The sequence below is a fragment of the Macaca mulatta genome, chromosome 7 (assembly GCF_049350105.2).
Source record: "Macaca mulatta isolate MMU2019108-1 chromosome 7, T2T-MMU8v2.0, whole genome shotgun sequence".
In the NCBI taxonomy this organism is placed as follows: Eukaryota; Metazoa; Chordata; class Mammalia; order Primates; family Cercopithecidae; genus Macaca; species Macaca mulatta.
In genome coordinates this window covers 27,570,597-27,596,635 of record NC_133412.1, presented here as the reverse complement: position 1 = coordinate 27,596,635, position 26,039 = coordinate 27,570,597, and the positions used below count along the sequence as shown (strand labels likewise).

The 26,039-nt window shown below is 46.4% G+C and overlaps 1 protein-coding gene across 2 annotated transcripts; it reads left to right on the top strand.

The window, feature by feature from the left end:
* Positions 1–827: 827 nt before the first annotated feature.
* Positions 828–23,731, top strand: HDC (histidine decarboxylase). Of its 2 annotated transcripts, XM_001114184.5 has the most exons (12): positions 828–981; positions 3,232–3,404; positions 7,733–7,846; positions 8,727–8,849; positions 11,170–11,304; positions 11,561–11,704; positions 12,168–12,234; positions 13,006–13,168; positions 13,260–13,350; positions 17,384–17,482; positions 22,438–22,539; positions 22,671–23,731. In XM_001114184.5, exons 1-12 carry the CDS (start codon positions 951–953, stop codon positions 23,415–23,417), a joined length of 1,989 nt encoding a protein of 662 aa, XP_001114184.2. In that variant the 5' UTR covers positions 828–950; the 3' UTR covers positions 23,418–23,731. The 2 variants fall into 2 exon arrangements, with proteins under 2 accessions (XP_001114184.2, XP_077795525.1); XM_077939399.1 differs by lacking the exon at positions 7,733–7,846.
* Positions 23,732–26,039: the final 2,308 nt, after the last annotated feature.

Sequence of the window (26,039 nt, the reverse complement as noted above, 5' to 3'; positions counted from 1 at the left end):
TGTGCCAGCACTGGAGGAAACAAACAGCCAGAGATGTAGGAGGGAAGCCCAGAGAAACTGTGGGCTGCAAGGATGAAGCAGTAACAAATAAAACGCCACCAAGAGAGGAAGAAGGACGACGGGAAACAAATAAACCAGACAGACTATTGCATTTAGCAACTTGCAAGCACTGGATTACTTTTTACTCAGAAATCAAACCCCAAGGATAGTGTTTCCCCTCCCTGCAGGGGTTTCTGCAGGTCCCTTTCCATGCCCCCTTCCACTTCTTTAAGTGCTAAAAGTGATGATTTTGGGGTGATGTTTTAATTTTTACTCTTTTTGGCTTATAACTGTGTTTTCTCATTCTCTACAACAACAGGTAGTATATTGTAATAGAAAAACCATTGTGGTCAATGATAACTTCTGCCCGTTCCTGAGCACAGGGGACATCACTATTAGTGCCTGTTCCTTCCTCCCTACTGCTGATAAGGAAACAGGGGCAGGAATAATACTAATAATTTGTGCTACTTTTTCTGCATACCCTTGGCCTTATTCTCGGCTACTAAGCTGAGAGCTTGCCTGAGGCTGGAGCTCTATTGTCTGAATCCAGGGGCAGAAATAACTGAGGGCTCTTTTACTGCATCCACCTGGAGGCTGCCTGCAGGCTTGAGTTGCTAAGTGCACTGCTTAATTTAGAAGCGCCTTTTATCCTGGCTCTCTTGACCAGTCGAAGTTGTGGTCACTGTTTTCAACGAGGACCAGGAAAGAAAGGGTGGAATTAATTAAACCTAGAGGAAGGGACTTTGAAGGGCGGAGCTAAGGTCAAAGAAAGAACCCTTTAAATAAAGGGCCCACACTGGCAGCCAGGGAGTGCGCAGGGCTGGCGAGAGGGAAGCTGGGCTGCTCCACGCCTTTCACGCCTTCCACCTCCTGCGTGTCCATCTGTGAGAAGGAGCCAGAGCCCAAGGGAGATGATGGAGCCTGAGGAGTACAGAGAGAGAGGTGAGCGACAGGCATCCCTGGCCCTCTTCCCTGCTGCTACTTCTGCAGGAACAGCTGCTGGTGGGTGGCCCGTAGATTTTGGGGTGACATTTGACCAGAGCATTAGAATTGCCTTCTGAGAGTTGGAACCAGCAACACTTTTTTTTTTTTTTTTTTTTTCTGCAAAAGGGATGTGGGATCAGAGTGTAAAACTTTTTTCAACCACTCTTTCATTCTGTCTCTCATATACCCACTCTCACACACGTCCACACTACCGTGCCTTGCTTTTCCTCCTCGCTTTCCCACAAAATAGAGGATTTGGATTCCTGAGCCACTAAATGGGAAAAGGGGATTGTTCATATTCTGAAATAGAAAAAAATGTTCTCAGTATTCTGTGATCACTGCAAATCTTTTCTTTCTTAACATTCATTCCTTCATGTGCGAACCTATCAGTAGCGTTCTTTCATTTAGTCATTTATTTCATAAATATTTAGTAGGTGCCTACTCTGTATCAGGCAAAACCAAGTGGTTATCCAGTTTTCAGACATGGCTCTCCCTTAGCAGGAAAGTAGGTAGTTGCTTAAAAGAGAATCTTGAATGTCTTTATTTCTATAATTTTTTATATCCTTCTACTCACTAATTAGTGTGCATTAGCTTCTGTTGCTTTCCTAAGGCACTGTCAGCTGAGAGCAGGTTCCTGTAGATATTCATCCTCTGAGTGGAATACAAGTACATTTAGCACTGTTCCTGGCCCTGTGGAGGGTTAGGTCTAGAGCTCTCAGATCTCTGGTGGGGCCCTGCTGGAGAAGCACCAGGATGTGAGAGGGCTGAAGGGGAGCAGAAGGAAGACAGAATGGTGTGGAAATCTACCTTTGTCTCATCAGTGTTGCCTGGGGCTGGTTCTGTTCTTAAGAACTTTGCATAAGCTGATGCAGAGGGGAGAAACTGAGTTCCCTCTCCTAGGTAAAAGCAGCTCAGGAAATACTAAGGAATGGATATTGAGACAGACAAAGAAGTATGTACACACACACACACACACACACACACACACATACACACAGCAACAGAGGCACCGAAGACTGCAACCTGAAAGAATAAATAATTTGCAATAGTTTCAGAGTGTTCGACTTGACTTTTTTTCCTTCCTTATTCATATGTTCATTCACTTGATACATTTTTTTTTTTAGCATCTAAAAAATATCCTAAGCACTGATGTGTTGATGGAGGCAGCAGGGAGGGAGAGAAAGTCGTTAAGATTTGGTGCCACATTTCCCAGGCCAGGGCAGGGGGCTTGGTCTGGACCCATGGTTGTGCTTTAGGAATTCTGTGAGCCTCAGAAATTATACACAAAGTTCTGTGTATATGTAAGCCTACAGTTTTAATCAGATTCTTGAATTTAAGTCCTCATATAAGTCCAAAAAAGATGAATAATAACGGATTCAATGGGAATGGTGAAAAAATAGTTTTTTTTGTCCTTTATTGGAACTGGGCATGGAATCTTTCCATCTGTGCTACCAGATATAACTGGTGGGTGTGTGTGTAACACTTTTTGGATACAAAGAGCTATAGAGTTTGTAGATACAAATAATATCTTTGTAGATACAAAGAACCTATAAAGTAGTTAATAGATGTTCTGTTTCTGAGAAGGAAAGAAAGGTAGGAGAGACAATCAAAATTGAAGTGGAAAAAGGAAGGGGAAAGAAAATGAAACATTTCACTTTGGCGCTAGAGTTTTGTGCTTTGGAGATTTTCCCTCTTGTTCATTTGCTCACTCAGAATCTCCCTCCATCATTCATTCACTCCCTTACTCTTTTTTTAAATTCTGAAGATAAGGTTGTGCAGGGGATCAGATCCTACCCTCGGCCCATGAATCTGTCTCTCTCTTTTTTTTTTTTTGGGGTCCAGGCTGGAGTGCAGTGGTGCGATCTTGGCTCTCTGCAACCTCCATCTCCCAGGTTCAAGCGATCCTCCTGCCTCAGCCTCCTGAGTAGCTGGGATTACAGGCGCCTGCCACCATGCTTGGCTAATTTTTTTGTATTTTTAGAAGAAAGGGGTTTCACCGTGTTAGCCAGGATGGTCCCGATCTCCTGACCTAGTGATCCACCTGCCTCAGCCTCCCAAAGTGCTGGGATTACAGGCATGAGCCACCGCGCCCGGCCAAATCCATCTCCTTCTTTACCAAGTCTCTTGGCCCGGACCTGAGAGGGATGGGCACAAATCGGTCAGGCCCAGTCAGGGGACTTGAGCCTGATTTCTCTATGTCACTTCTAGGGAGAGAGATGGTGGATTACATCTGCCAGTACCTGAGCACTGTGCGGGACAGACGTGTGACGCCAGACGTGCAGCCTGGCTACCTGCAAGCCCAGCTGCCTGAGAGTGCTCCTGAGGACCCCGACAGCTGGGACAGCATCTTTGGGGACATTGAACGAATCATCATGCCTGGGGTGAGACACAGTGACCACAAGGGCAGATCTGGATTTCAGGGCACAGAAGGGTGGGTGGTGGCCTGAAGAAAGGCCTGCTTTGTGTCAGCTTGGGATGAGAATGCATCCTTCAGCCACTTGGCCACTAACACCCCAGCCCATCTGTGAGGCATGTGGAGGGCAGGACTTTGACTGGTATTAGGTTTCTTTTTCTTTTTTTTTCCAAGTTGTGCCATGGCAAGAGGTTTATGATGCCAGGGCAGGGCTGGCCAGAACACCTGCATTCCGGAGCACACTCTGGCAGAAGTGTGGAAATCTAATGGGATGGGTGGAGAAGAGAACATTTTGTCTGAGGGGAAAGGACAACTGTGGGTAGTAAGACAGCGGAGAGGAAGCTGGAGGTAGTGCCTGGCCCCGAGGACGGAGCCAGGGACTCTTCTATACAGTGTCTGAGACCACACCAAAGAGAAGGAAGGAAGTGGGGAACACATCCCCGCAAGGACACTCTGGTGACCAGGTTGCATTGGTCCGGGAAACTGAGTGGGCCCCAGCAACCCCTCCTGGCACCTCTGAAGTCTGGTGATTGAGCTGCTTTTCAAGAGCAAGAGGGGGCTTTCCCTGAATCATTGATACTTTCCATGACGGAGGGTGCAGCCGGGGATAGTGCTGGTAGGGCCAGGAAGCTGATGGAAGCTGGCTGATGCATGGGCTTGAGCTGGAGCCTGCCTTGATGGGTGGTGATGACACCCCTGGCCAGCGGCGGTGAGGAGCTCTGCCATGTGCTCATGCTAAAGTAGACTCCCTTCCTGTGGTAGGGCTCCCTGCCACGTGCCAGCTCTGGCCAGTGGCCCTGTTTTACAGATGAGGAAACTGCTGATGCTCAGAGAAGTTAATTGTCTTGCCCAAAGTCACAGAATTAGTAACTGGTAGATCCAGGATTTTAACCTAGACCAGTCTTACTTCACAGGCTCTGCCGTTTCTCCTACCCTCTGTCACCTCTACTGGTGAGTGCCTGAGTGCGCCTGGCTAAGCCTGGGCCCCTAGCATTGCCTCTCTTGTTCCGCACCCCCACACAGGCTGTGTCCTCCCTCTCCCCGCTTAGGGCATTTGTGTTCTGAACCACACGTTTAGAGGCTCTTCCTGAGGCCAACTTGAGGTTTGCCTTCATCATTGCCAGAGAACTTTTGACTTAAATGTGACAAAAAGGCCAGGCGCAGTGTCTCACGCCTGTAATCCCAGCACTTTGGGAGGCCGAGGCAGGAGGATCACCTGAGGTTGGGAATTCGAGACCAGCCTGACCAACGTGGAGAAACCCCGTCTCTACTAAAAATACAAAATTAGCTGGGCATGGTGGCGCATGCCTGTAATCCCAGCTACTTGGGAGGCTGAAGTAGGAGAATCGCTTGAACCCGGGAGGAGGAGGTTGTGGTGAGCTGAGATAGCACCGTTGCACTCCAGCCTGGGCAACAAGAGTGAAACTCCATCTCAAAAAAAAAAAAAGTGACAAAAATATGCTAGAGGCAGGGGTGGGAAAATACTCAAGCTCAGAAAGTGATGGCAATTTTGATTTTTTTTTTTTATTAAAGCAACAGAAACAAGGTCTCACTATGTTGCCCAAGCTGGTCTCCAATTCCTGGGCTCAAGTGATCCTCCTACCTCGGCCTTCCAAAGTGCTGGGATGAGAGACCTAAGCCACTGCGCCTGGCCATGAAGGCAATTTCATATAAAGCCACTCATCTCTTTGACCATTCAGCCTATTTCACAAGCATCTTTTGAAAATGTCAGTATCAGTAAGGCTTACGGAGGCTAGATCCTGATAAGATTATCTCCTGGTTTTTATTCTGTAAAATGTAATCTGCTGAGGGGCTAACTATAATCTGAGAGTGAGACTGAAAGCAACTGTCAGAAGAGGTGGAAAGGAGCTGATTCATTTGATTGAAAGGAATTCCAGCAGTTGCTGTGGGTGTGGTTGGTGAAGCTCATTTCTGGAAAGAGAGGTCTGTTTGTTTTTGATAAGGGCCCTTCTGGCTTATTTTATCTTATTTATCTTACGAGAACAGACTATTGTCTCTTGATAGGGCTAGGAGGTAGAAGCCCTTGTCTGGGGTTTCCAAAATACTGTCACTAAACACAGTGATAATAAGGGTCAAATCTCTCAACTCATCTCTCAGGCTACACCAGCCTCCGAGAGCTGGCCTGAAAGCAGTTGGCCCTTTGCTTACTCATTTTGCTCAGTGCCTCATTGAAAACTGAATTAGTTTTTCTCTTCCTGCCACCACCTAGAAAATAAGAGAAGAAAAACTCTCTTTCCCCTTTAATTCCAACCCTGGTTAGACAATCCTCATTTACTTTTCACGAGAGAGAGAGGGCATTCCCATGGAAAAAGTCAGGACACCACCCTGCTCAGGTGTCTGGGCTTCTGTCTCATTGCGGTCACCTGTCCGTATGGGGTATGTGTGACCACAGGGATGTTGCTTCTCTCTGCCAGCCCCAGTTCTCACCTGTAAAACAGAGATAATGCATAGGCCATACCCCATAAGGTCCTGTGAGAAGTAAGTAAGAGAAGGCATGGAGAGCAGGAGATGTGGTTATTACCGGTCATGAGTCTTGCATGGTGAAAATCGGAGGAAGAGGTTTGATTCTCTGAGTCAAGTCAGGATATGTGATGTGTCTGTCACCCACATGATTAGTTTACCGTTAACATTTCACACATTTCTTGCCCACGCCTCCACCCACACAGCAACCCTAGGAGACAGGATTTATTTTACGATGAGAAACTGAGGTTGAGGGAAGTGCAGGATAGGCTCCTGGTTTTAGGGGGTCTGTACTGTAAACGCTTTTTGAGACCTCCTCTTGAAAAACAAAAAAGAATGAGGCTGGGCACAGTGGCGCACACCTGTAATCCCAGCACTTTGGGAGGCTGAGGTGGGCGGATCACAAGGTCAGGAGTTCGAGACTAGCCTGGCCAGCATAGTGAAACCCTGTCTCTATTAAAAATATGAAAACATTAGCCAGGCATGGTGGTGGGCACCTGTAATCCCAGCTACTTGGGAGGCTGAAGCAGGAGAATTGCTTGAACCCGGGAGGCGGGGGTTGCAGTGAGTCGAGATGGTGCCATTGCACTCTAGCCCTGGTGACAGTGTGAGAATCTGTCTCAGAAAAAAGAATGAATCTCAAAAGAGACCCCTACAAACATGGTATGTTGGAGCTTAAGTTCATTAGCTTCATGGTAAATCTACACAGTCACACAGCTGGTTAGGGACCGAGGTGGGATGGGAACTTGTGTCCTTGGACTTAATTCTTATGCTCCTTATACTATACATGTTGTCCAGGACAAGGCCCTTGTTCTTCAAGGACTCTGAGTATTTGTGCACAGTAAAGAACAGGATGATGTTCTAAGAGGTTATCGAATGAGTCCTCAGTAAAGTGAAACATCTAGAATTATAGCGTTCCATCGCTCAGGGAAGGGATCGAAGGGAGCTGTGGGAGCTAGGGGAGAGTTCGAGTAGGAAATGAATATTTAGTAGCTTTCTAAAAACTGGCAGGTTTTGGAAGGTCATGTCTTTATGGCGAGTGCCTTTGTATCAGGGGACACAGCATTGCTCAAAGACATAAATGCAGAAAGGAACAGGGCATGCTTGCAGAGCAGTGAGATGAGGAGAGATTAGATAATCCATGAGGCAGATGAACCACTGGGGCTGCTTCTGACTTCTGATGGGGGGCCCTCCCTACCCACTCAGCTCCTCCTTACATCCGGGTTTGATTGTGGGCTCAGGGCTTAGCCTGGAGGTTGGCCTCCAATATGCTTGGTCTGGGCTCTCCTCTCTACTGTCTCCTCTCCTCACTACATTCCCAATGTGATGCTTAAGGACAGCTTTGAACCTGTTCACCCTGACCCTCTGAGCTGCATGCCCAGAGAGCTCAGTGCTCCATAAAACAAAAGGTGCCTTTTGCAAGAAACTGGGTGAAACAAGCAGTCTACTTTTCTAGAGCTCACAGTCTGTCCTTCCTTTTATTCCTGGGCCGGGGCGGCATGAGCGGTAAGTATTGGGGACTAATGTGAATACCACTCAGAATCCCACAACTGGATTACTTTAGCGATTTTCCTTTTGCATTTTCTCCTCTGGACTTTGCATATATGAAAAGGCTCCACTGAAGATCTAGCATAGGACATGAGCCATGTGAGTGGCAAGAACACCAGTTAACAAGTCAGATTTTCATGGAGTTGTGTCACTTATTTCTGCTTAAAAGTGTCAGCCCATCTCTAGAGTGACACTTCACCTTGCCAGAGATGGTCTCTGGAGAAAGAAAGCCTCCTGGTGCCAACTGTGTGCATGCTCTGCCTCCAGGTGGTACATTGGCAGAGCCCCCATATGCACGCCTACTACCCAGCCCTCACCTCTTGGCCCTCCCTGCTAGGAGACATGCTGGCTGATGCCATCAACTGCTTGGGATTCACTTGGGTGAGTAGCAATGGCTGTAACTACTGGCAATGGGGAAACGTAGCAGGGAGTGGCATCCTACGGCAGACATATTTTGCCTTTCTTTCTGAATATGGCTCCACGATAACTATTAACAATGCCTACATTCTTTAAGCTTATGCTTTATTTTAATTTTCTCATTGCATCCTTTAACCCTATGGAATCACGAGTATTGGTCCCATTGTGTAGGTGAGGAAATCGAGGCTTAAGCAACTTATCTCCCCCAGATCACACAGCTCATAGAGACACAGATAAGATTTGGATATAGATCCGGTTATTGCCACAGTTTGTGACCTTAACTAAGCAATTTGATGCCTGTTGGGTTGCCACTTCCCCTGTGCTCTCGTATTTGAGTAGCTGGAGATACGTCCTGAGACTTCCCTTAATAACCCCTTAAGCACCACTCAGCTTTACATGGTGCCAAAAAGCCTTCTAGAACATCTTTTTATTTTAAGCCTGAGCTCTTACGGGTGTGTGGGTGGGAGGGCGGGGGTATTCATATCTTTTCTAGGAAAGAGTACGTTCTTAGTCCTAAAACCTCCCCCTGGGCATTTGAGGACTTCTCAGCTATGTATTTTAGGGACTTGGAGAACCAAATCCAAGCCAACGATTTCTAGGGCTATTTCTCCATAGAGCCTTGGAGAATTCGCCTCATTGAGGGCAGCATGAATCCAAAACCCCACATTATTTTCTCTTTTTGGTTGACAGAGCGTGGACCGGGAGAGAGGCACACGGCCTAACATTGACCCCTTTCCAGGAAGGTTCCCATTGACACCATCAGGGGCAGACATGTTTCTGGAGCTCGTGGGGGCACCTCAGTGCCCTGGGGCTGTGCAGTTCGAAGTTCCTTTTCCTTTCTCAGGCATCCAGCCCTGCGTGTACAGAGCTAGAGATGAACGTCATGGACTGGCTGGCAAAAATGCTGGGACTTCCAGAGCACTTCTTGCACTACCACCCCAGCAGCCAGGGTGGAGGCGTCCTGCAGGTACTTCCCCTGGCAAAGCTTCGCCTAGCATGGGGGCTAAGTAGTGAAAGACAAGCCAAACCCTAACCTGGCAATTCTCCCGTTCTCCATGGAGTTTCCCCCACGTTACCACATCATCATCACCAACACCACCATCATCACAGCTTCCACCTCTACTCCCACCTCAGCTTCTGCTTCATTCACATGTGCTGCTACTTCCTTTGAAAGAAATTAAAGAGCCAACACATGATCACATGTCCAGTATGACTTGATTCAGGTTTCTTAGTCTGTAATCTGACAATTCCCTTTTGTTGTCCCATTTTGCATCTCACGGTGAAAGGGGAAAGGAGAAGGCAAGCGAGGACTTCTCTCTCTCTCCCTGCTGGGTTCAGGAGATCCCTTGCAGTGAGAGCAACTAACAGCATAAACTGATTAATGGCATCCTCTGACCCTATCTTTTGGATAGTTGTCAAATAATGGCTCTTCAAATATTTCTTTTTTTCAACAGTAGTGCCATGGAATGGAGCTTTCTGGGTGCCTCCCAGAAAGCTTAGGTGCTTTTGCATCAGTGAGCTATGATTGCACCACTGCCCTCCAGCCTGGGCGACAGAGGAAGACCTTGTCTCAAAAAATAAAAAAATTGCCATGTCACTCTGAGATGAGAGCCAGGAAGCTCACTGGGTCCTCTTGCTAGCTGAGTGACTCCCTGTCTCACTCCAGCCTTGCAGCAAGAATAAAATCTGAACCTCAGAAGAAAGATAAATTGCTGCATGTTCTGGACATTTTGGGTTGTCAGCAAATAGTTACAACTTCGGATATCATATTTGGGAGAACATGCTAAGTGTCTACGGTGCATGATCTTGCTTTTCATCTAATTATCTCAGGAACCCTGTAGGTGAATAGTACCATTCCCCAATGTTTGAGATGAAAGCATTGAAATTCAGAGAGATTAAATAACTTGCCCTAGCTTACACAGCTGCTAAGCAGAACAACGAGGATTCAAACCCATGCCTGTCTAAATCCAAACCATGCTTTCTCCTGTATCGTCAGCCATGTGAACTTGAGTTCGTCCCATCACCTCTCTGAGCATCCCTCTCCTCATCTTAGTGTGACAAGAATCATAATTATCTCAAAGAGGTGTTGTGAGGAGCAAGTAGAATGCCAGAAAGTGTTTTGTAAACTAGGAATTGCAATACGGATGGAAGGTGTTGTTACTATTATTATTTTTTTTAAAAACAGGGCCTGGTTCTGTCGCCCAGGCTGGAGTGCAGTGGAGCCATCATGGCTCACTGCAGCCTCCACCTCCTGGGCCCAAGCAATCCTCCCACCTCAGCCTCCCGTGTAGCTGGGACTACAGGTGTGCACCACTAAACCTGGCTAATATTTTTTTCTTTAAGAGACAGGGTCTCACTATGTTGTCCAGGCTGGTCTCAAACTCCTGGACTCAAGGGATCCTCCCAAAGTGCTGGGATTACAGGCACAAGCCACTGCACCCAGCTGATTATTATTATTATTATTACGCTATGTACCTCTTTACATAAATAGCTTTCTTGTTATGGAGTAACTCCCAGACACTTAATATCTGTGGGATCTGGTCCGCACCACTCTCCATGACAGTGTCTGCCAGGCCTTTTTAGCAGGATTCTATCAGCTATAGGTTACTTGAAGATTTCAAGAAGCAAAGACATCAAAGACTGGGTGAATGAATGATGAGGAACCATAAAGACTCCTGTGAAGTTTCTGAGGTGGCCCCGAAGATTTCCACAATCATGGCCAGAGCAAAATCCTACCCAACCCTTATTTGGATAATCTATACTTCCGTCCTGGGAAGCAGTTAAAGGGATGCTCTCCATTTCATAGACAGAAAAGAGTCTTCTGGAGGGGAAATGTTAGCCCAAGGTCACAAGAGCTATTGACAACTAAATGGGCCCAAGTCACCAGCCTCTCGCAAAGGCCAGGACCCTCTCTCCCTGGGGAATCAAAGTCCATTTCCATTTGTGTAATAAACTGAGAGTTCTTCTTTTAAATATGTTTTACATGGGGAGCAAACACATCCAGGAGGGACAGAACATTCTCTTTTCGGTTTCTGTGGCTCTCTAACAGAGAGGGTGGTATTAGGTGCAAGCTTATTTTAGAAGGCAGAATAGGAATGCAAGCTGGGGAGGGAGATAGGCACCTTGGGCAGGAGGAGCTGTGTATTTCCTTCTGTGAATAGCTATGACACATACACACACACACACACACACAGAGAGAAAGAGAGAGAGAGAAACAACTATAAAACCTGGGGAAATTTGGCAAGAGAACACAGAAAGGCTGCCATGGTAATCCTTTTCCCCTGCAGAGCACAGTCAGTGAATCCACTTTGATTGCCCTGCTGGCAGCAAGGAAGAACAAAATCCTGGAAATGAAAACGTCTGAGCCCGATGCTGATGAGTCCTGCTTGAATGCCCGACTCGTGGCCTATGCCTCTGACCAGGTGAGTTGCCCGACGCAGGACAGCCCTTCGGGTTGGTGCTTGGCTTCTGGAATCTTGGTCCCTGAGCAATTTTTTTCTAGATGTGAGTACGCTGGGGTTCTGGGCAGCTCAGACCTGGGAGCTTGTCTCCAGCAACTGTAAGGAAGGCAAGCTTGCAACGATCGTATTTGGTTCCCCGAGTCTTAGGCTTCAGCAGTTTCTGGGGAGTGATCATTCCAGGACGACTCTTGCTGACAGGTTTCTGTGGCCCTTCTAGGCTCACTCCTCCGTGGAAAAGGCTGGTTTGATATCCCTTGTGAAGATGAAATTTCTGCCTGTGGATGACAACTTCTCACTCCGAGGGGAAGCTCTTCAGAAGGCCATCGAGGAAGACAAGCAGCGGGGCTTGGTGCCTGTCTTTGTAAGTCAGGATGTGTGCCTAAGCTTAGAATGATAGAACTTGGATGTGAGGAAGGAATTTTGGCAGAATTCAGGTAAGTAACATGCTGCACACAAAAGCAGAAAGGTCCTCCCATACAGTATTTTACACATCATGAGGTGCTATCCATAGGTGTGTGGTGGAATAAATTTTGTGGGTCATAACCAGCATTAAAAAGAAATATAGTATAAAATATTAGAGTGCACACAGATAGCCAGAGTATGCATTGTTTTATGAAACTTTTTTTCCAAATACACATGTATACATGTACTAGATTGTTATATAAAATGTGTTTCTTACGAGTCATGGTAAAACACAGTCTGAAATATACACTGTTCTGGTGGGATGGATGGGAGAAGATCACATGTGTGGTGAAATCTTTCTCAGGCCAAATGTGTCACACGAGCCCACCCTCCTATGTTAACTTGCCTTCATTTTCTCCTAGGTCTGTGCAACACTAGGGACCACTGGGGTCTGTGCGTTTGACTGTCTGTCAGAGCTGGGCCCCATCTGTAAGTATCTTCCCTCTCTGGCTAGGAAGACAAGGAATACATTTTTAAATGTCTCCAAAAGCAAGAACCTGAGACTAGCTCTATGGGATTATTCTGCTCCTCTTTGGTCAATGCAGAGACATGGGAAGAACCACCAAAGGTCATGAGGCTGTCTTCCAGGGATCCCTGGACATTGCCTTTCCCAGTGGTGTGACAAGAGTTAGAGGTGCCCTACCTTGCCTCCTGTCCTAGGGGAGGCTTTGGTTTTCTTATCCTCTTACTCGTATGTTGAACTTTACTTAATGCAGGCTATATCCAAAATACAGTGTGAAAGCATTTCTATTCTAGCTTCAGAAAAGGAAAAGGGTTGGGTAGGGGAAATCATGGGAGAGATTAAAGGCAGAGAGGAAACCCAGACGGGACTGTTTAACCCCCAAGCAAGAAACCCTCTAACTTTTGTATTCGGTGCACTAACATTGCTCTCTGTGCTGGTGGGAAATTGATTTCTGTGCCAGGATGTTCTAGGTTGAGGCCAAGAGGGTGCTGGCTCTTTACCCAGTGCAAGAAAAAGGCAAGGGCGAGGCTTTGTAGACTTTCCTGTTAGGAGGTAACGATGCCTCCTTCAGCCCCACTTCTTCAAACTGACTCCCCCTGCTCCCATCTCCACACCCCTCCATTTCTCCTTTAGCCAAAGCACATCATCCTTGCAGCCCACCACTCAGCTTGGCCAGGCGAGGGACACCTTCCCCCACTTCATCCTCCCCTCCAGCCAGGTGATGTTTGTCTCCTCAGGTGCCCGTGAGGGGCTGTGGCTCCACATCGATGCTGCTTATGCAGGCACTGCCTTCCTGTGCCCCGAGTTCCGGGGGTTTCTGAAGGGGATTGAGTATGCCGACTCCTTCACCTTTAATCCTTCCAAGTGGATGATGGTGCATTTTGACTGTACTGGGTTCTGGTGAGTGCAGCAGCCCAGCTCTGAGCACGCGGGAAAGCCTTGCCTCCTCTGGAGAGACCCCAGCCACTAATGCCCATTTGGAAACCCACAGGGTCAAGGACAAGTACAAGCTTCAGCAGACCTTCAGTGTGAATCCCATCTACCTCAGGCATGCCAACTCAGGCGTGGCCACCGACTTCATGGTGAGTGGCCAGGGACAGGCAGCCTAGTGGGCTCGGGCGTCTGACCCCCCAAAATCTGGACGGTGGCTCCCTTCAGAAGGCAGCACGCTATGAGCTCCTCTCAGAATATTGCCAATGCGTACCTTGGTTTCTAATTGTCCCTAAGTATATAGAATGAAACCCAGAAAATGGTTGAAAATGAGACCAGCCTTTGAGGCAGTGTGCACATTTCCTGAATATTTGTGGCATTTTTTTAATTCCTAGAAATGCTCTTCCTGTCACAGGTGGACCAGTTCCTTCTGCCTCCATCTCGGGTCATCTTTTTTGTTTCCTACCCAGCAGCAGGGCAGGGTGGAGAATTTCCCCGGTGGGGAAAGAGCCTTCTTGCTGAAATCGCTTTTGCTTTTTCGTCCCTGACAGAGGCGCTGTGAGGCAGCTCTGTGGTAGTGACGGGCTGCGGGACTTGTGTGAGGTTCTGGAAGCCTCCGAGCATTCCTGACTTCCCCAGCTGGCTGCACCTCAACTCTCTTAACTCTCTCTTTCTCGCTCTCTCTCTTTTTTCTTTTTTCTTTTTTTTTGAGACGGAGTCTCGCTCTGTCAACCAGGCTGGAGTGCAGCGGCGCCATCTTGGCTCACCGCAACCACCGCCTTCCGGATTCAAGCGATTCTCCTGCCTCAGCTTCCCAAGTATCTGGGACTACAGGCGTGAACCACCGCGCCCGGCAAACCTCAACTCTCTTGATCCCACATCCTCAGCCAGTATTTTGCCTTAGGGAAACGAGTTCTTACAGATTGACTCCGCAGTTTGAGGATGAGCCCTTCCTTGGAGGGGAGACAGGGATGTAAACGAACGTATTACACATTACCTGGCCAACGAAGGCAGCAGAGCAGAGTGGGGGCGAGCTTGGTTTGGAATTCCATTGCAGCAGCGGCCCTTTGGGAAACTAATGGACCTCTCTGAGCCTCGCTTTCCTCATCTGTAAAATGAGAATAGTGGCACTGATTCACACGGTATTGTGAAGCTTAAATGGGAACACGTGTAGATCACTTAGCACAATAACCGTGTGGCAAGTGCTTGATATATGGTAGGCATAGTATTTCTGAAAGCTCTTCTTTGAAGCTGCAGAAATTTGTTATGACAGTGGGTAAGCATGTAGGTGCTAAACCAGATGGCTTGTATTGGAGTCCTGGCTTTCTGTTTACTAACTTGTGTGACCTTGGACAAGTGACTTAAACTCTGTGTCCAGATTTCCTCTTGTGTCAAATGAGGCTGATGACCACAGTTCTGGCTTCTTAGGCTTGCTGTGAGGATTATACAAATTAATACACTGAAGCGCTGAGAGCAGTGTCTGACCCCCGTAAGTGTCCTTCCTTGTGAAGAGATGCTTTTATCTTATCTTCTTGGATGACTGAAGTGTCTTGCCCTTTTAGTCTTAAAATAATACCTTCGTCATCACTTGATTATACTGGCTATTCTCCCTTGGACCAGCCCACACCCTCTTTAGATTTTTGAAGCTTTTGGATTAGAATTACAGCGGTAAGCCTCATGGCTTACTGGTAGTGACAGAAGACCCTCTAGAGGTAAATAAAGAAAAATAATGGTTCTTTGTCTCCACTGCTCTTTCTGGTGGGTTTTCAGAGATTTTTAATGAAAAATTAAAAAAATTCCGGAACAGCCCAAGGTTCAGATATCTTTAGGGATAACTGTGGGTTTGCTTCCTGAGTGTGAATTGATGCCCATTCTCCTACCAGTATATTTGGGTCATCATAACTGAGGAGCATTATGTTCACCCTTGCCCTTTTAAATTTCATGTTACCCTTTAAATTCATTTACCACAGTGCCTCAGGATCTTCCCGGGGTTCATTCCCAGGAGTTTGGAGATTTTACAGTGCTCTCTGTCTTCCAGATAACTCATAAAAATGTTACAGTAAACTCTTCCCAGCCCTGCTCTGGGGAACCTTATTATTTTTACCTCTCCACCCAGAAAGTGCTGCCTGACAGTTATCCTTCCCCCCACCTTTAATCCTACGGATTTGATTTTGAAGTCCATGAAGAAACTCCTAGAAAAGTGAAGCTGCTATCTTTGTCGTGATCCTGAGGGTCCTCGTAGCTACTCTCACACGGGCCCAATGTCTTTCCCACCCAGGTGGCTGCAGCTTTGAACAGAAGCTCCGTCTTGCTCTGAGAAGAGCCAAAAATAGGGCAGCATCCCAGGAGAGAAGACTTAGGTGCTTAATCCCTGGGGCCCTGGAATCACCTAAAATCAGGGCTAGATTCTCTGACAGCAGAGAAGCTCCCTCTTTTCTGCCTCCCACTGGACAGAGAGCACCAGTGGAGGGAGCATTACCTTGACCTTGGCAGGGGAGTCCTGCAAAACCTTACAAGGACATAGAGGAGGCTGGGGATGCCTCAAGGTACAGAAGAGTCCTGTCAGCCTTTGTATGTCCAGATTTTTTGATCCAACAGAAAATGTTGGCTAGAACCACTCTGCTGAGTCAGCATGGATCAGTTTTGGAGTAGTGACAAGCAAAGGAGCAACTGGGAATGAGGAAGATTGTGAAGAAGTCAAAATAAAATCACCTCTGCCTATCCTGGTTTATTTGCTGGTAAAATAAAGTAGCTCTTTCTATATATGAAATAAATTGGCTGTAACTATCTGGAAATCAGAACCTTTTAAGAGATGACCCCTATCATCCGTTCATTATTCTCTTGGAGTGTCCATGGACAAGAGGTAGAGTTGACGCTTTCTCTGTTACAGCAATTTTGTTCCATTTTCAGGTTTTGATGCCCTCTGCTGGCACAAAGGCCACAAGCTGGTCCTCAGCACAACAGAGTTTTTTGCTTGGAAATCAAAGGCTTAGTACTTTTATGCTGGGGAAACTTTGTCCGTCAACAAAGGGGTGATGTCCCAACTGTACCTGGCTCAGGAAACTGGGGTGAAGGGTGAAGGTGAGGACATTTGTGAGGATTTGATAATCTTGTGCATGGGCAGATAAATACGCAGTGGGGCAAACATTTATTTTTAGTCAACAGAAATTGTGGTAGAAACTTTCTGACATTTGAGGGAGACGTCATTAGAAACCACATGACTCATTATAATAACTGCAAATGTTTTCCAAATCCTCTGCTCTATTTTTAGATCTGAGAAATCAGTCTGAAATTAATTTGGAAATTTTCAGATTTGTGGTGGCTGCAACCTTGAACTTTAAGCTCTGTTGAATTTGGCCACCAGGAGCAAAGGATCAATTTTCATCTAACAGAGGCAGAAGTTTCGTTGCTCATTTGAAATCTGACAGCTGGAGTGATGCCCCTCAGATCACACGAATCTCACAGGAAAATGAACAAGGCAGTGTGAGGTTAAATAGGGATCATCTTGGCTCTAGACAGAAATGCTACTGTGATTTGTAGCTCACATTTTAAAATAATCGAAATAGCCAACACCTACTGACAACTTCTTCTGAGGCTCTTGGTGTTCTTTGTCCTCACGCCACTTCCCTGGGAGGTGCAGTTGGTTCTTTACGTCCCGCACTGATGAGCCAGTGAGGTGGCACTATCCAAGGTCACACAGCTAGTAAGTGGCAGAGCTGGAGGCAAAACCTAGGTCTGCAGGACTCTAGTGTCTGTGCTCTAACCACTATACTTTACATTTTTGGGGGGGATCAAAATAGGACTTTATTTTCTGCTATTCAAGGAATATAGATTCGTTTAGAGTGAAAATGTATTGCCCTTATGTTGAATTTCTGGGCTGGGATGAAATGTTTAAAGGAGCAATTTAAAGCAAAGTGCCCTTCTCATTGGTTCAGAGTAATGGACTTGATTTCCACTTGTCTGGCTCTCAGACAAGTGACTATTGGCCACCTTCATCAGTGACTTGGTCACACAATGGGGCAACCGTTGGGAAGCTTGGCTTACTCCTTAGCAACAGCTTCCGGAGTCATGGTGACACCATTCATCCCTGGAGGGCTGGGCAGGCAACAGATAATGCCCAGAAATGCCCAAGGGAGTGGGGCGCCCTTGTCTCTAACCATGGGCACTGTGTTCCTTTGTTTCTAGCACTGGCAGATCCCCCTGAGCCGACGGTTTCGGTCTATTAAACTCTGGTTCGTGATTCGGTCCTTCGGGGTGAAGAATCTTCAAGCACATGTCAGACATGTATGTAGCATGCCACTGTGGGGGCTGAGCCTGTGTTCCTCTGTTTTCTCATGGCGAGGAAAGCTGGTTTCTACTTTGCAGATCTGCCCAGGAGATTTGTGGTGTCTGGTTCAGGTGTCTGGGCCTGTTCCTCAGCTCCTGGGATTTGATTCTCTTTGTTAACCTGAGGAGCGCTGAGCACAACATGCCCCGAGGGCCGCCTGATGCCTGTCTTCTGCTGAGTGTCTCACTGTTCTCCTTGCTGTCACTGAGCACTGGGGAGGGATGGCCCCAGAGTCTGGTTTGCAGAGAGAGAAAGAGAAAGTAAATCAAGGGGAAGTGTGTGTGGCCAGGGTAGGATCCTATCTGCTTTGGAATTACCTTGGTGGTCACAGCTGGCTGAATATTTTAGCACTATTATGATTATGCCTTAAACAAAGCTCTCCTGGCTTGGACAGGTAGACCTACCAAGTCTGGAACAAACCTCCCTGCATTGACAGGCATTTATTGAAGCCCTATTTGGCTTAATTTATTTCTATTCAATCCAGCAATTACAAAGGTATTGTGCTAAGAAAGGGACACTGAGGTAAATGAGACAGGCACAGCCTCTCTCCCATGTTCTTCATGGAAGAGGCGGGACTTAAGAACTCTGGCCACTGGTGGTGGTCTCCCATTTCTACAAGAGCCCACATGCAAGACAAATCCATTGATAAAAGCGGCAGGGGAAGCTGGAGACAGTATCCTTTCTGCCTGTGTGTGCTTTGTCCTTCCACCTTGCCTCTAGGGAATTCCTTCTTGGTTAAACAAACACAAACCAAAATGAAGTGGTGGAAGCGGTAACTATGACTTTTTAAAACTTAAAAAAAATCAATTATTATGCTTATGTAATAATTATGGATTTATTTATGGGATATGTGTGAGGTTTTGATACAGGCCTACAATGTACAGTGATCAAATTAGGGTAACTGGGTATCCACATTCAACCATTTATCATTTCTTTGTGTTAGAAACATTCTAGGTCCATTCTTTTAGTTATTTTGAAATGTACAGCAAATTATAGTTAACTACAGTTGCCTTATTGTGCCACCTAACCTTAGATCTATTTAATTGTATTTTTGCGCCCGTTAACTATCACCTTTTTATCCCCCATTCCCTGCTACGCTTCCCAGCCTCTGCCAACCTTCATTCTATTGTGTGTCTCCACGAGCTCAGTTTGCTTGCTTTTTAACTCCCATGCTTGAGTGAGAACATGTGAAATTTGTCCTTCTGTGCCTGGCTTATTTTGCTTAACATAATGTTCTCCAGTTTCATATGACTGGTTTTAATGTTGGTAACTTTACCTTTGTAATCACCACTGGTTGTTTACCAATGAGCAGCTGCCACCAACAATATTGAGGAACTTTAGGCACTTTGTGCTGTTTCTAGAAACTCACACTCAAGACTGGAGGGTTGTGGGTGGGGAATGGTTGGTGGAGGTTACAAGTAATCAGGAAAATTTTTTTGCTTACAATTTGGGACTGGATATTCAATGTGCAGATCCTGACCAACCTCCCTTAGCACTTCCGTCTGCGAGTCAAACCCCTGAATTCCTATTAGCAACCCCATTGCCTACCATATATGAAGCCCACGCTCCTGGGCCTGGCTTTCAAGGACTTGATGATCAGCTCCTACCCTAGCTTGGGCATTTCATCGACCCATCCAGACCCCACGCTCAGTCCATCTCTGCACCTTCACCCGTGTCCTTCACCTGAATTGCCCTCTCCTTTCCAAATGTTGCGAATGGATTAAATTCTGCTTCCACCAGGAGCTTTTCTGCCTATTCCATCTGTTCTGGTTTCTGCTTCATTAGCATTCCTATGATCCCCTACTCCAACACCTTTACAAAACTGAGCTCAAAGTTCTTCCAATGTCCCACGATAGAAGAAATGGAATTAAAATAAAGTTGTTTGATATGACTTACTTTTATCTCTTCAACTTGACTGTGATGATAATAATTAACACTTGTATAATGCCTTCAGTACAAAAATACATTCTAGTTATTCACTAGATTTTTAGCACAGTGCTTGGGGTGGTCACTCTCATCTGACAAGGCTCAGAGGGAGCAATTGCCCTGCTTGAGGGAAGAAGGCCTGGGACTTCCCCGAAGCCTCCCAATTACAAATCTTTTCTTCATAGTTCTGGGCTGCTTTCTACTATGCTGAGCTCTTGGAAAGTTATATAAAATTAAATTTCATATTTCTCTGTTACAGAGAAGTGCTTTAAGGAATGGAAATTTAGTTCTATCCTTCACTATTTGGTGACCTTAGACAAATTACTTAACCTTTCTGTATTTGTCTGCCTTATTTATTTATTTATTTATTTATTGTTATTTATTTTTGAGATGAGGTCTCTGTTGCCCAGGCTGAAGTGCAGTGGTGCCATCAGAGCTCACTGCAGCCTTGACTTCCCCAGGCTCAGGTGATCCTCCCACCTCAGCCTCCTGAGTAGCTGGGACTACAGGCGCATACCATCATGCCTGGCTAATTTTTTGTATTTTTTGTACAGATGGGGTTTTGTCACGTTGTCCAGGTTGATCTCAAGCTCCTGGGCTCAAGCGGTCTGCCTCCCTTGGCATCCCAAAGTGTTAGGATTACAGGCATGAGCCACCACCGCTGGCCATGCCTTCCTAATTTATAAAAATGAGTAAAGGATACTACCTCTCTCAAATTAAATGAGATAATATAGATGCAGCCCTTAGCATAGGGTCTACCTACTACTCAGTTAAGTACTCAATGAATACTTCTTCCTGTTCTCCTCTTCTTCCCCTCCTTCATCATCTCCTTCATCTAATTATAAGTTATCATCATCACCATCATCATCATCATCATCATCTCCTATCACCTACAATAGGGATTGGTAAACATTTCCTATAAAAAGCCAGATAGTAAATATTTTTGGCTTTGTGGGCCATACTCTATTGTAATTACCTCTGTACTACAAAAACTATTATAGACAATATGTAAGCAAATGGGAATGCTGTGTTCCAAAAAACTTTACAAGCACAGGTGGGGGCTATATTTGGCCATGGCTGCACAGTGCCTGCCCTTGACCTAGAGCGGTGCAGGGCACTGGCAGCAGCTCTCTTTTCATGACCTGTAAAGTGGGGCTTTGGAGGTGGTGGTGCTGCCTGTGCTCTGTGTTTTCCTCTCCCCTGACCTCTGCTTCTGTTGTTGCAAACAGCATGGGTTATAGGAGGGATAAAAGCACAGTGGGAGGAGATCTCCCTGTTGTCACTTGGGAAAATCACTTTCCCTTGGTTCCTTCTAAAAAATGGAAAGATTGAGCTGGGCACAGTGGCACGTGCCTGTAGTCCCAGCTACTTGGGAGGCTGAGGTGGGAAGCTCAATTGAGCTCAGGAGTTCTGGGCTATGGTGTGCTATGCTGATTGAGTGTCCGCACTAAGTTCAGCATCAATATGGTGACTTCCCAGGACAAGGGATCACCAGGTTGCCTCAGGAGGGGTGAAGGGGCCCAGGTTAGAAATGGAGCAGGTCAAAAGTCCTGGGCTGTTTGAAACTGACCACGCAGGGGAGAAAGGGGCTCTGAGAAAGATTTGGAGAAACTCATTTCATTATAGTCAAAAGACAGGATCAGGGCCAGACATGGTGGCTCATGCCAGTAATCCCAGCATTTTGGGAGGCCTAGGAAGGAGGATCGCTTAAACCCAGGAGTTTGATACCAGGCTGAGCAACCTAGTGAGACCCCTGTCTTTACAAAAAAATTAAAAAATTTAGCTGGGCATGGTGGTGCGTGCCTGTAGTCCTAGCTTCTCAGGAGGTGAAGGTGGGAGGATTACTTGAGCACAGGAGTTCAAGGCTGCAGTTAACTTTGATTGTGCAACATGCCACTGTACTCTAGCCCGTGTGACAAAGCAAGACCCTACCCTCTTAAAAAAAAAAAAAGACGATCAGCTAACTCCCTTGCCCTCTCTTGAAATAGAGTAGCAAGTATGAGAACTAATTGATATAATTACTTAGCAAATATTTTATTGAGCTCTTCTGGATGCTTGGAGAAATTTTTTAAAAAGAAAAGAAAAGGCAAGTCCTGTTCTTGTTTAGTTAGTAATCCTAGGTTAAAAACAAAAAGCAAAAAACCCCAGGACATTTAAAAAGATGACATGAACTTCAGTGGAAGATTAATATAATACAAAGCCTTTAATATTTTAAAATTGTAACAAAATATACATAACATAAAATGTACCATTTTACTCATTTTTAAGTGCACGATTCAGTGGCATTAAGTATACTCACAATGTTGTGTGAGTTATTTCCAGAACTTTTTCATCATCCTGAGCAGAAACTCTGTATCCATTAACCAGGTCCAAAACCTTTCCATGGTGGGTGGGGACAAGATGTGAAAATATATTCTCTATGGAATGTCAGAAACGGGATGAAAAGGGCATTTGGGGTACAGGGTGAGAAGAGGTTTGAGAGGCAAGTGAAGCATGTAGGCTGAGGATGGGGCAGGGCTGCCACTAGCCCATATGGCAACTTTTTGTGCCCTAGAAACAGGCATCTCTTCCTATAGCCAGATGCAGCTTGCATGAGGCACCTGGCTGGGGATGCAGAGCATGGGCTGGGTTTTGGCCCTTACTTGCCCACTTGGCTGGTCCAGGAGCTGTGAAACCAGGAGTTGAGGTCAGGTTGCCTGGACTGCAAAGCACATGCCTTCTGGGTTCTGGGGCTGAGTTTAAAGAGGGCCCTGAGATGAATTCTCGAGGTGGATCCGATGTGACAGGAAACAGGGGGCCATTGGACATTTTCCAGCTTGGAATATGAGCAAAATCAAATGGAGATGACAATGAGGCAGAAGCCGCTTAGGTCTCTGTGATGGGAAGGTGGCACTGGTTTAAAACTATTTAGCAGTATGAAAGTTTATGCATAATTAGTCCCTTGTCCGATGGTGAATCTCAGTTCTCTTTATATTTGCAATTCTAGGGTACTGAAATGGCTAAATATTTTGAATCTCTGGTCAGAAATGACCCTTCCTTTGAAATTCCTGCCAAGAGGCACCTTGGCCTGGTGGTTTTTCGTCTAAAGGTAATACCATCTTCCAAGCCCCTCTGTGAATGATGTTATGTGGTGCTCCAGAGCCTCTCAGAAACACAAATGCTGGGCTCTGGGGATGCTGACAGGGGTGTGATGGAGACTTCTCTTTATTTTTCAAACAGGGTCCTAATTGTCTCACAGAAAATGTGTTAAAGGAAATTGCTAAAGCTGGCCATCTCTTCCTCATCCCGGCCACTATCCAGGACAAGTTAATCATCCGTTTCACTGTGACATCCCAGTTTACCACTAGGGATGACATCCTGAGAGACTGGAATCTCATTCGAGATGCTGCCACTCTCATCCTGAGTCAGCACTGTACTTCCCAACCCAGCCCTCGGGTTGGGAACCTCATCCCCCAAATCAGGGGCGCCAGAGCCTGGGCCGGTGGAACGTCCCTTCAGTCTGTCAGCGGGGCAGGAGATGATCCAGTCCAGGCCAGGAAGATCATCAAGCAGCCTCAGTGTGTGGGAGCCGGTCCCATGAGAAGGGAAAACGGCCGCCATCATGAAAGCCTGCCGGACCCAGTTGATGACTGCTTTTCAGAAGAGGCCCCGGATGCCACCAAGCACAAGCTGTCCTCCTTCCTGTTCAGTTACTTGTCTGTGCAGACTAAGAAGAAGACAGTGCGCTCCCTCAGCTGCAACAGCGTGCCAGTGAGTGCTCAGAAGCCACTGCCCACAGAGGCCTCTGTGAAGAATGGGGGCTCCTCCAGGGTCAGAATCTTTTCCAGGTTTCCAGAAGAGATGATGATGCTGAAGAAAAGTGCCTTCAAAAAACTCATCAAGTTCTACAGCGTCCCCAGCTTCCCTGAATGCAGCTCTCAGTGTGGGCTCCAGCTGCCCTGCTGCCCTCTGCAGGCCATGGTTTAGACCCAGGGTCTTCAGCCAGAGTCTGAGGATATACTTCAGGGACTCTGAGAACCCCTCACAGTTGTATGCCAACTTTGTGTGCTTATGTGTACATGCATTTTTCTTGGGGGCGAGTTCATAATTTTGATCACATTCTCACAGGGGTTCACGGCCCACGGTGGGATACAAACGAAGAGTTGAAGCCAGCATGATCCAGATGGGCTCAGCAGGCTGGTCAGAGAGAAAGGGCTGAGGGTAGACAGGCAGCTTCTGTGGCTCAGCTTGTGACATGAAATATAACCTAGAAATAAATTATGTTTGTCCCTGAAACAAAACATATCCTGTGTCACTTAATTGGCTGCTGAAGCATTGATTAACCAGTCTGGGAGCTTAAACGCATGTACTTTTTTTGAAGCATCAAGTATGAGTCAGGCACTGTGGCTCAAGGTTCATAAATGAGGAAACCAATGTTTAGGTCACATAGCTTTATTTTTTATTTTATTTTATTTTTTGTTTATTTATTTATTATACTTTAAGTTCTAGGGTACATGTGCACAACGTGCAGGTTTGTTACATATGTATACATGTGCCATGTTGGTGTGCTGCACCCATTAACTCATCATTTACATTAGGTTTATCTCCTAATGCTATCCCTCCCCCCTCCCCCAACCCCACAACAGGCCCTGGTGTGTGATGTTCCCCACCCTGTGTCCAAGTGATCTCATTGTTCAATTCCTACCTATGAGTGAGAACATGCGGTGTTTGGTTTTCTGTTCTTGTGATAGTTTGCTGAGAATGATGGTTTCCAGCTGCATCCACATCCCTACAAAGGACATGAACTCATCCTTTTTTATGGCTGCATAGTATTCCGTGGTGTATATGTGCCACATTTTCTTAATCCCACATAGCTTTAAATAGGCAAACCCAGGGCTCCTGGCTTCCAGTGAAGCCCAGGCTGTTTTCACCATGCAGTACTGCTCAAGGTTGGACCTGAACAGGAGCTCACGGCTCAGCAGGCCACTCTGGTCCTCCAGTACATTTAAAAGTTTCCTTTCTAGGTGTGGACCTTATGCATTTTCCCTTTGTTTTCTGGACCTGGTAGTCAAATAAAAGCTATGCTCACAAGTGGCTTGCTCATCATTAGTTCAGAGGCCAAACACATAATTTTGTTTCTATTTCAGATGCTACTTTGCTAGGTTGTGACTCTGAAATGGGTTAGTAAAGAGCATTAAAGACAAACAAAGCTAGACATTAGTTAAAACTGTAAGGATAGATGTTAATCAATAATATACTATCACAATAGGGAAAAGGGTCCCGTATGAACTGAACTCACCTTGGATTTGTGCAAAGGTGACTAGGCATTTCACAGGGCGAATGGGAGAATAGGGGGAAGGCCAGCCTAGACTTGGAAGAGTCAGGAAGGTGAAAAATTAGAAAAAGTGGAAAGTGGTTGATGTGAAACCCCTCTGGGTTTGCTAACTGGTGCTTTTTGAAGAAAGGCTGTTACTCTCCCACAGAGACTGGGAGTCAGGGCCCTGTGTTCAGGGGTTGGCTGGAACGAACAGTTAAATCTTTCGGCAGCTTTGAGTTTTCTTAGGCAGGCACTTTAAGGTGGGCTACGATCATCTCAGGGATGTGGCCTTGAGCTGTGAGAAATTATGTTAGTGTTTGTTCACGTCTTTATAGGCAAAGGTTGAGGCCTAGTCGAGAAGAGGGCTCAGGGCTCAGAGGATCTTGACTAGAGTTTGGTCAAAAGAATCTTTGTTAAGAGTTTAAAGCTTTTTTTTTTTTTTTTTTTTTTGAGACTAGTGCTTTCTCTCTTACCCAGGCTAGGGTGCAGAGGCACGATCATGGCTTACTGCAGCCTCGACTTCCTGGGCTTGAGCGATCCTTCTGCTTCAGCCTCCCAAGTAGCTATTTATTTATTTTTGAGATGGGGTCTCATTCTGTGAGTGCAGTGGTGTGAACACAGCTCACTGCAGCCTCAGCCTCTGAGGTTCAAGCTGTCTTTCCACCTCAGTGCCCCGAGTAGCTGGGACTACAGGTGCACACCACTATGCCTGGGTAATTTTTTATAGAGACAGGGTCTCCCTATGTTGCCCAGGCTGGTCTGGAATTCGTGGGCTCAGGTGATCCTCCTGCCTTGGCCTCCTAAAGTGTTGGGATTACAGGCATGAGCCACCATGCCTGGCCTGGCTAATTTTTAAATTTTTTTGTAGAGACAGGGTCTCCCCATGTTGCCTAGGCTGATTGTGAACTCCTGTGCTCAAGCACTCCTCTTGTCTTGGCTTCCCCAAATGCTACGATTACAGGTGTGAGCCACTGCACCTGGCCAAAAGCTGAAAACTTGCTCCTTGTTCTCTACTAGTGATCCCTGAGCTTTGCTGCATACTGGAATCACTTGGAGGTCCTTAAAACAATACTGATGCTTCGTTCCCACTCCCAGAATCCTTGATCTAATTGGTATGGCAGGGGCCTGGGTTTTGGTATTTTTGACAGCTCCCCAGATGATTCTAGTGTGCAGTGACATCTAGGAACCACTGCTTTAGACTGACGTGCTACTCAAAGCAGCGTGTGTGCCCCAAGCGTTGGTGTCCCCAAGTGATTCTCATGCACAGTAAAGCTTGTGCACTGCTCTAAGCC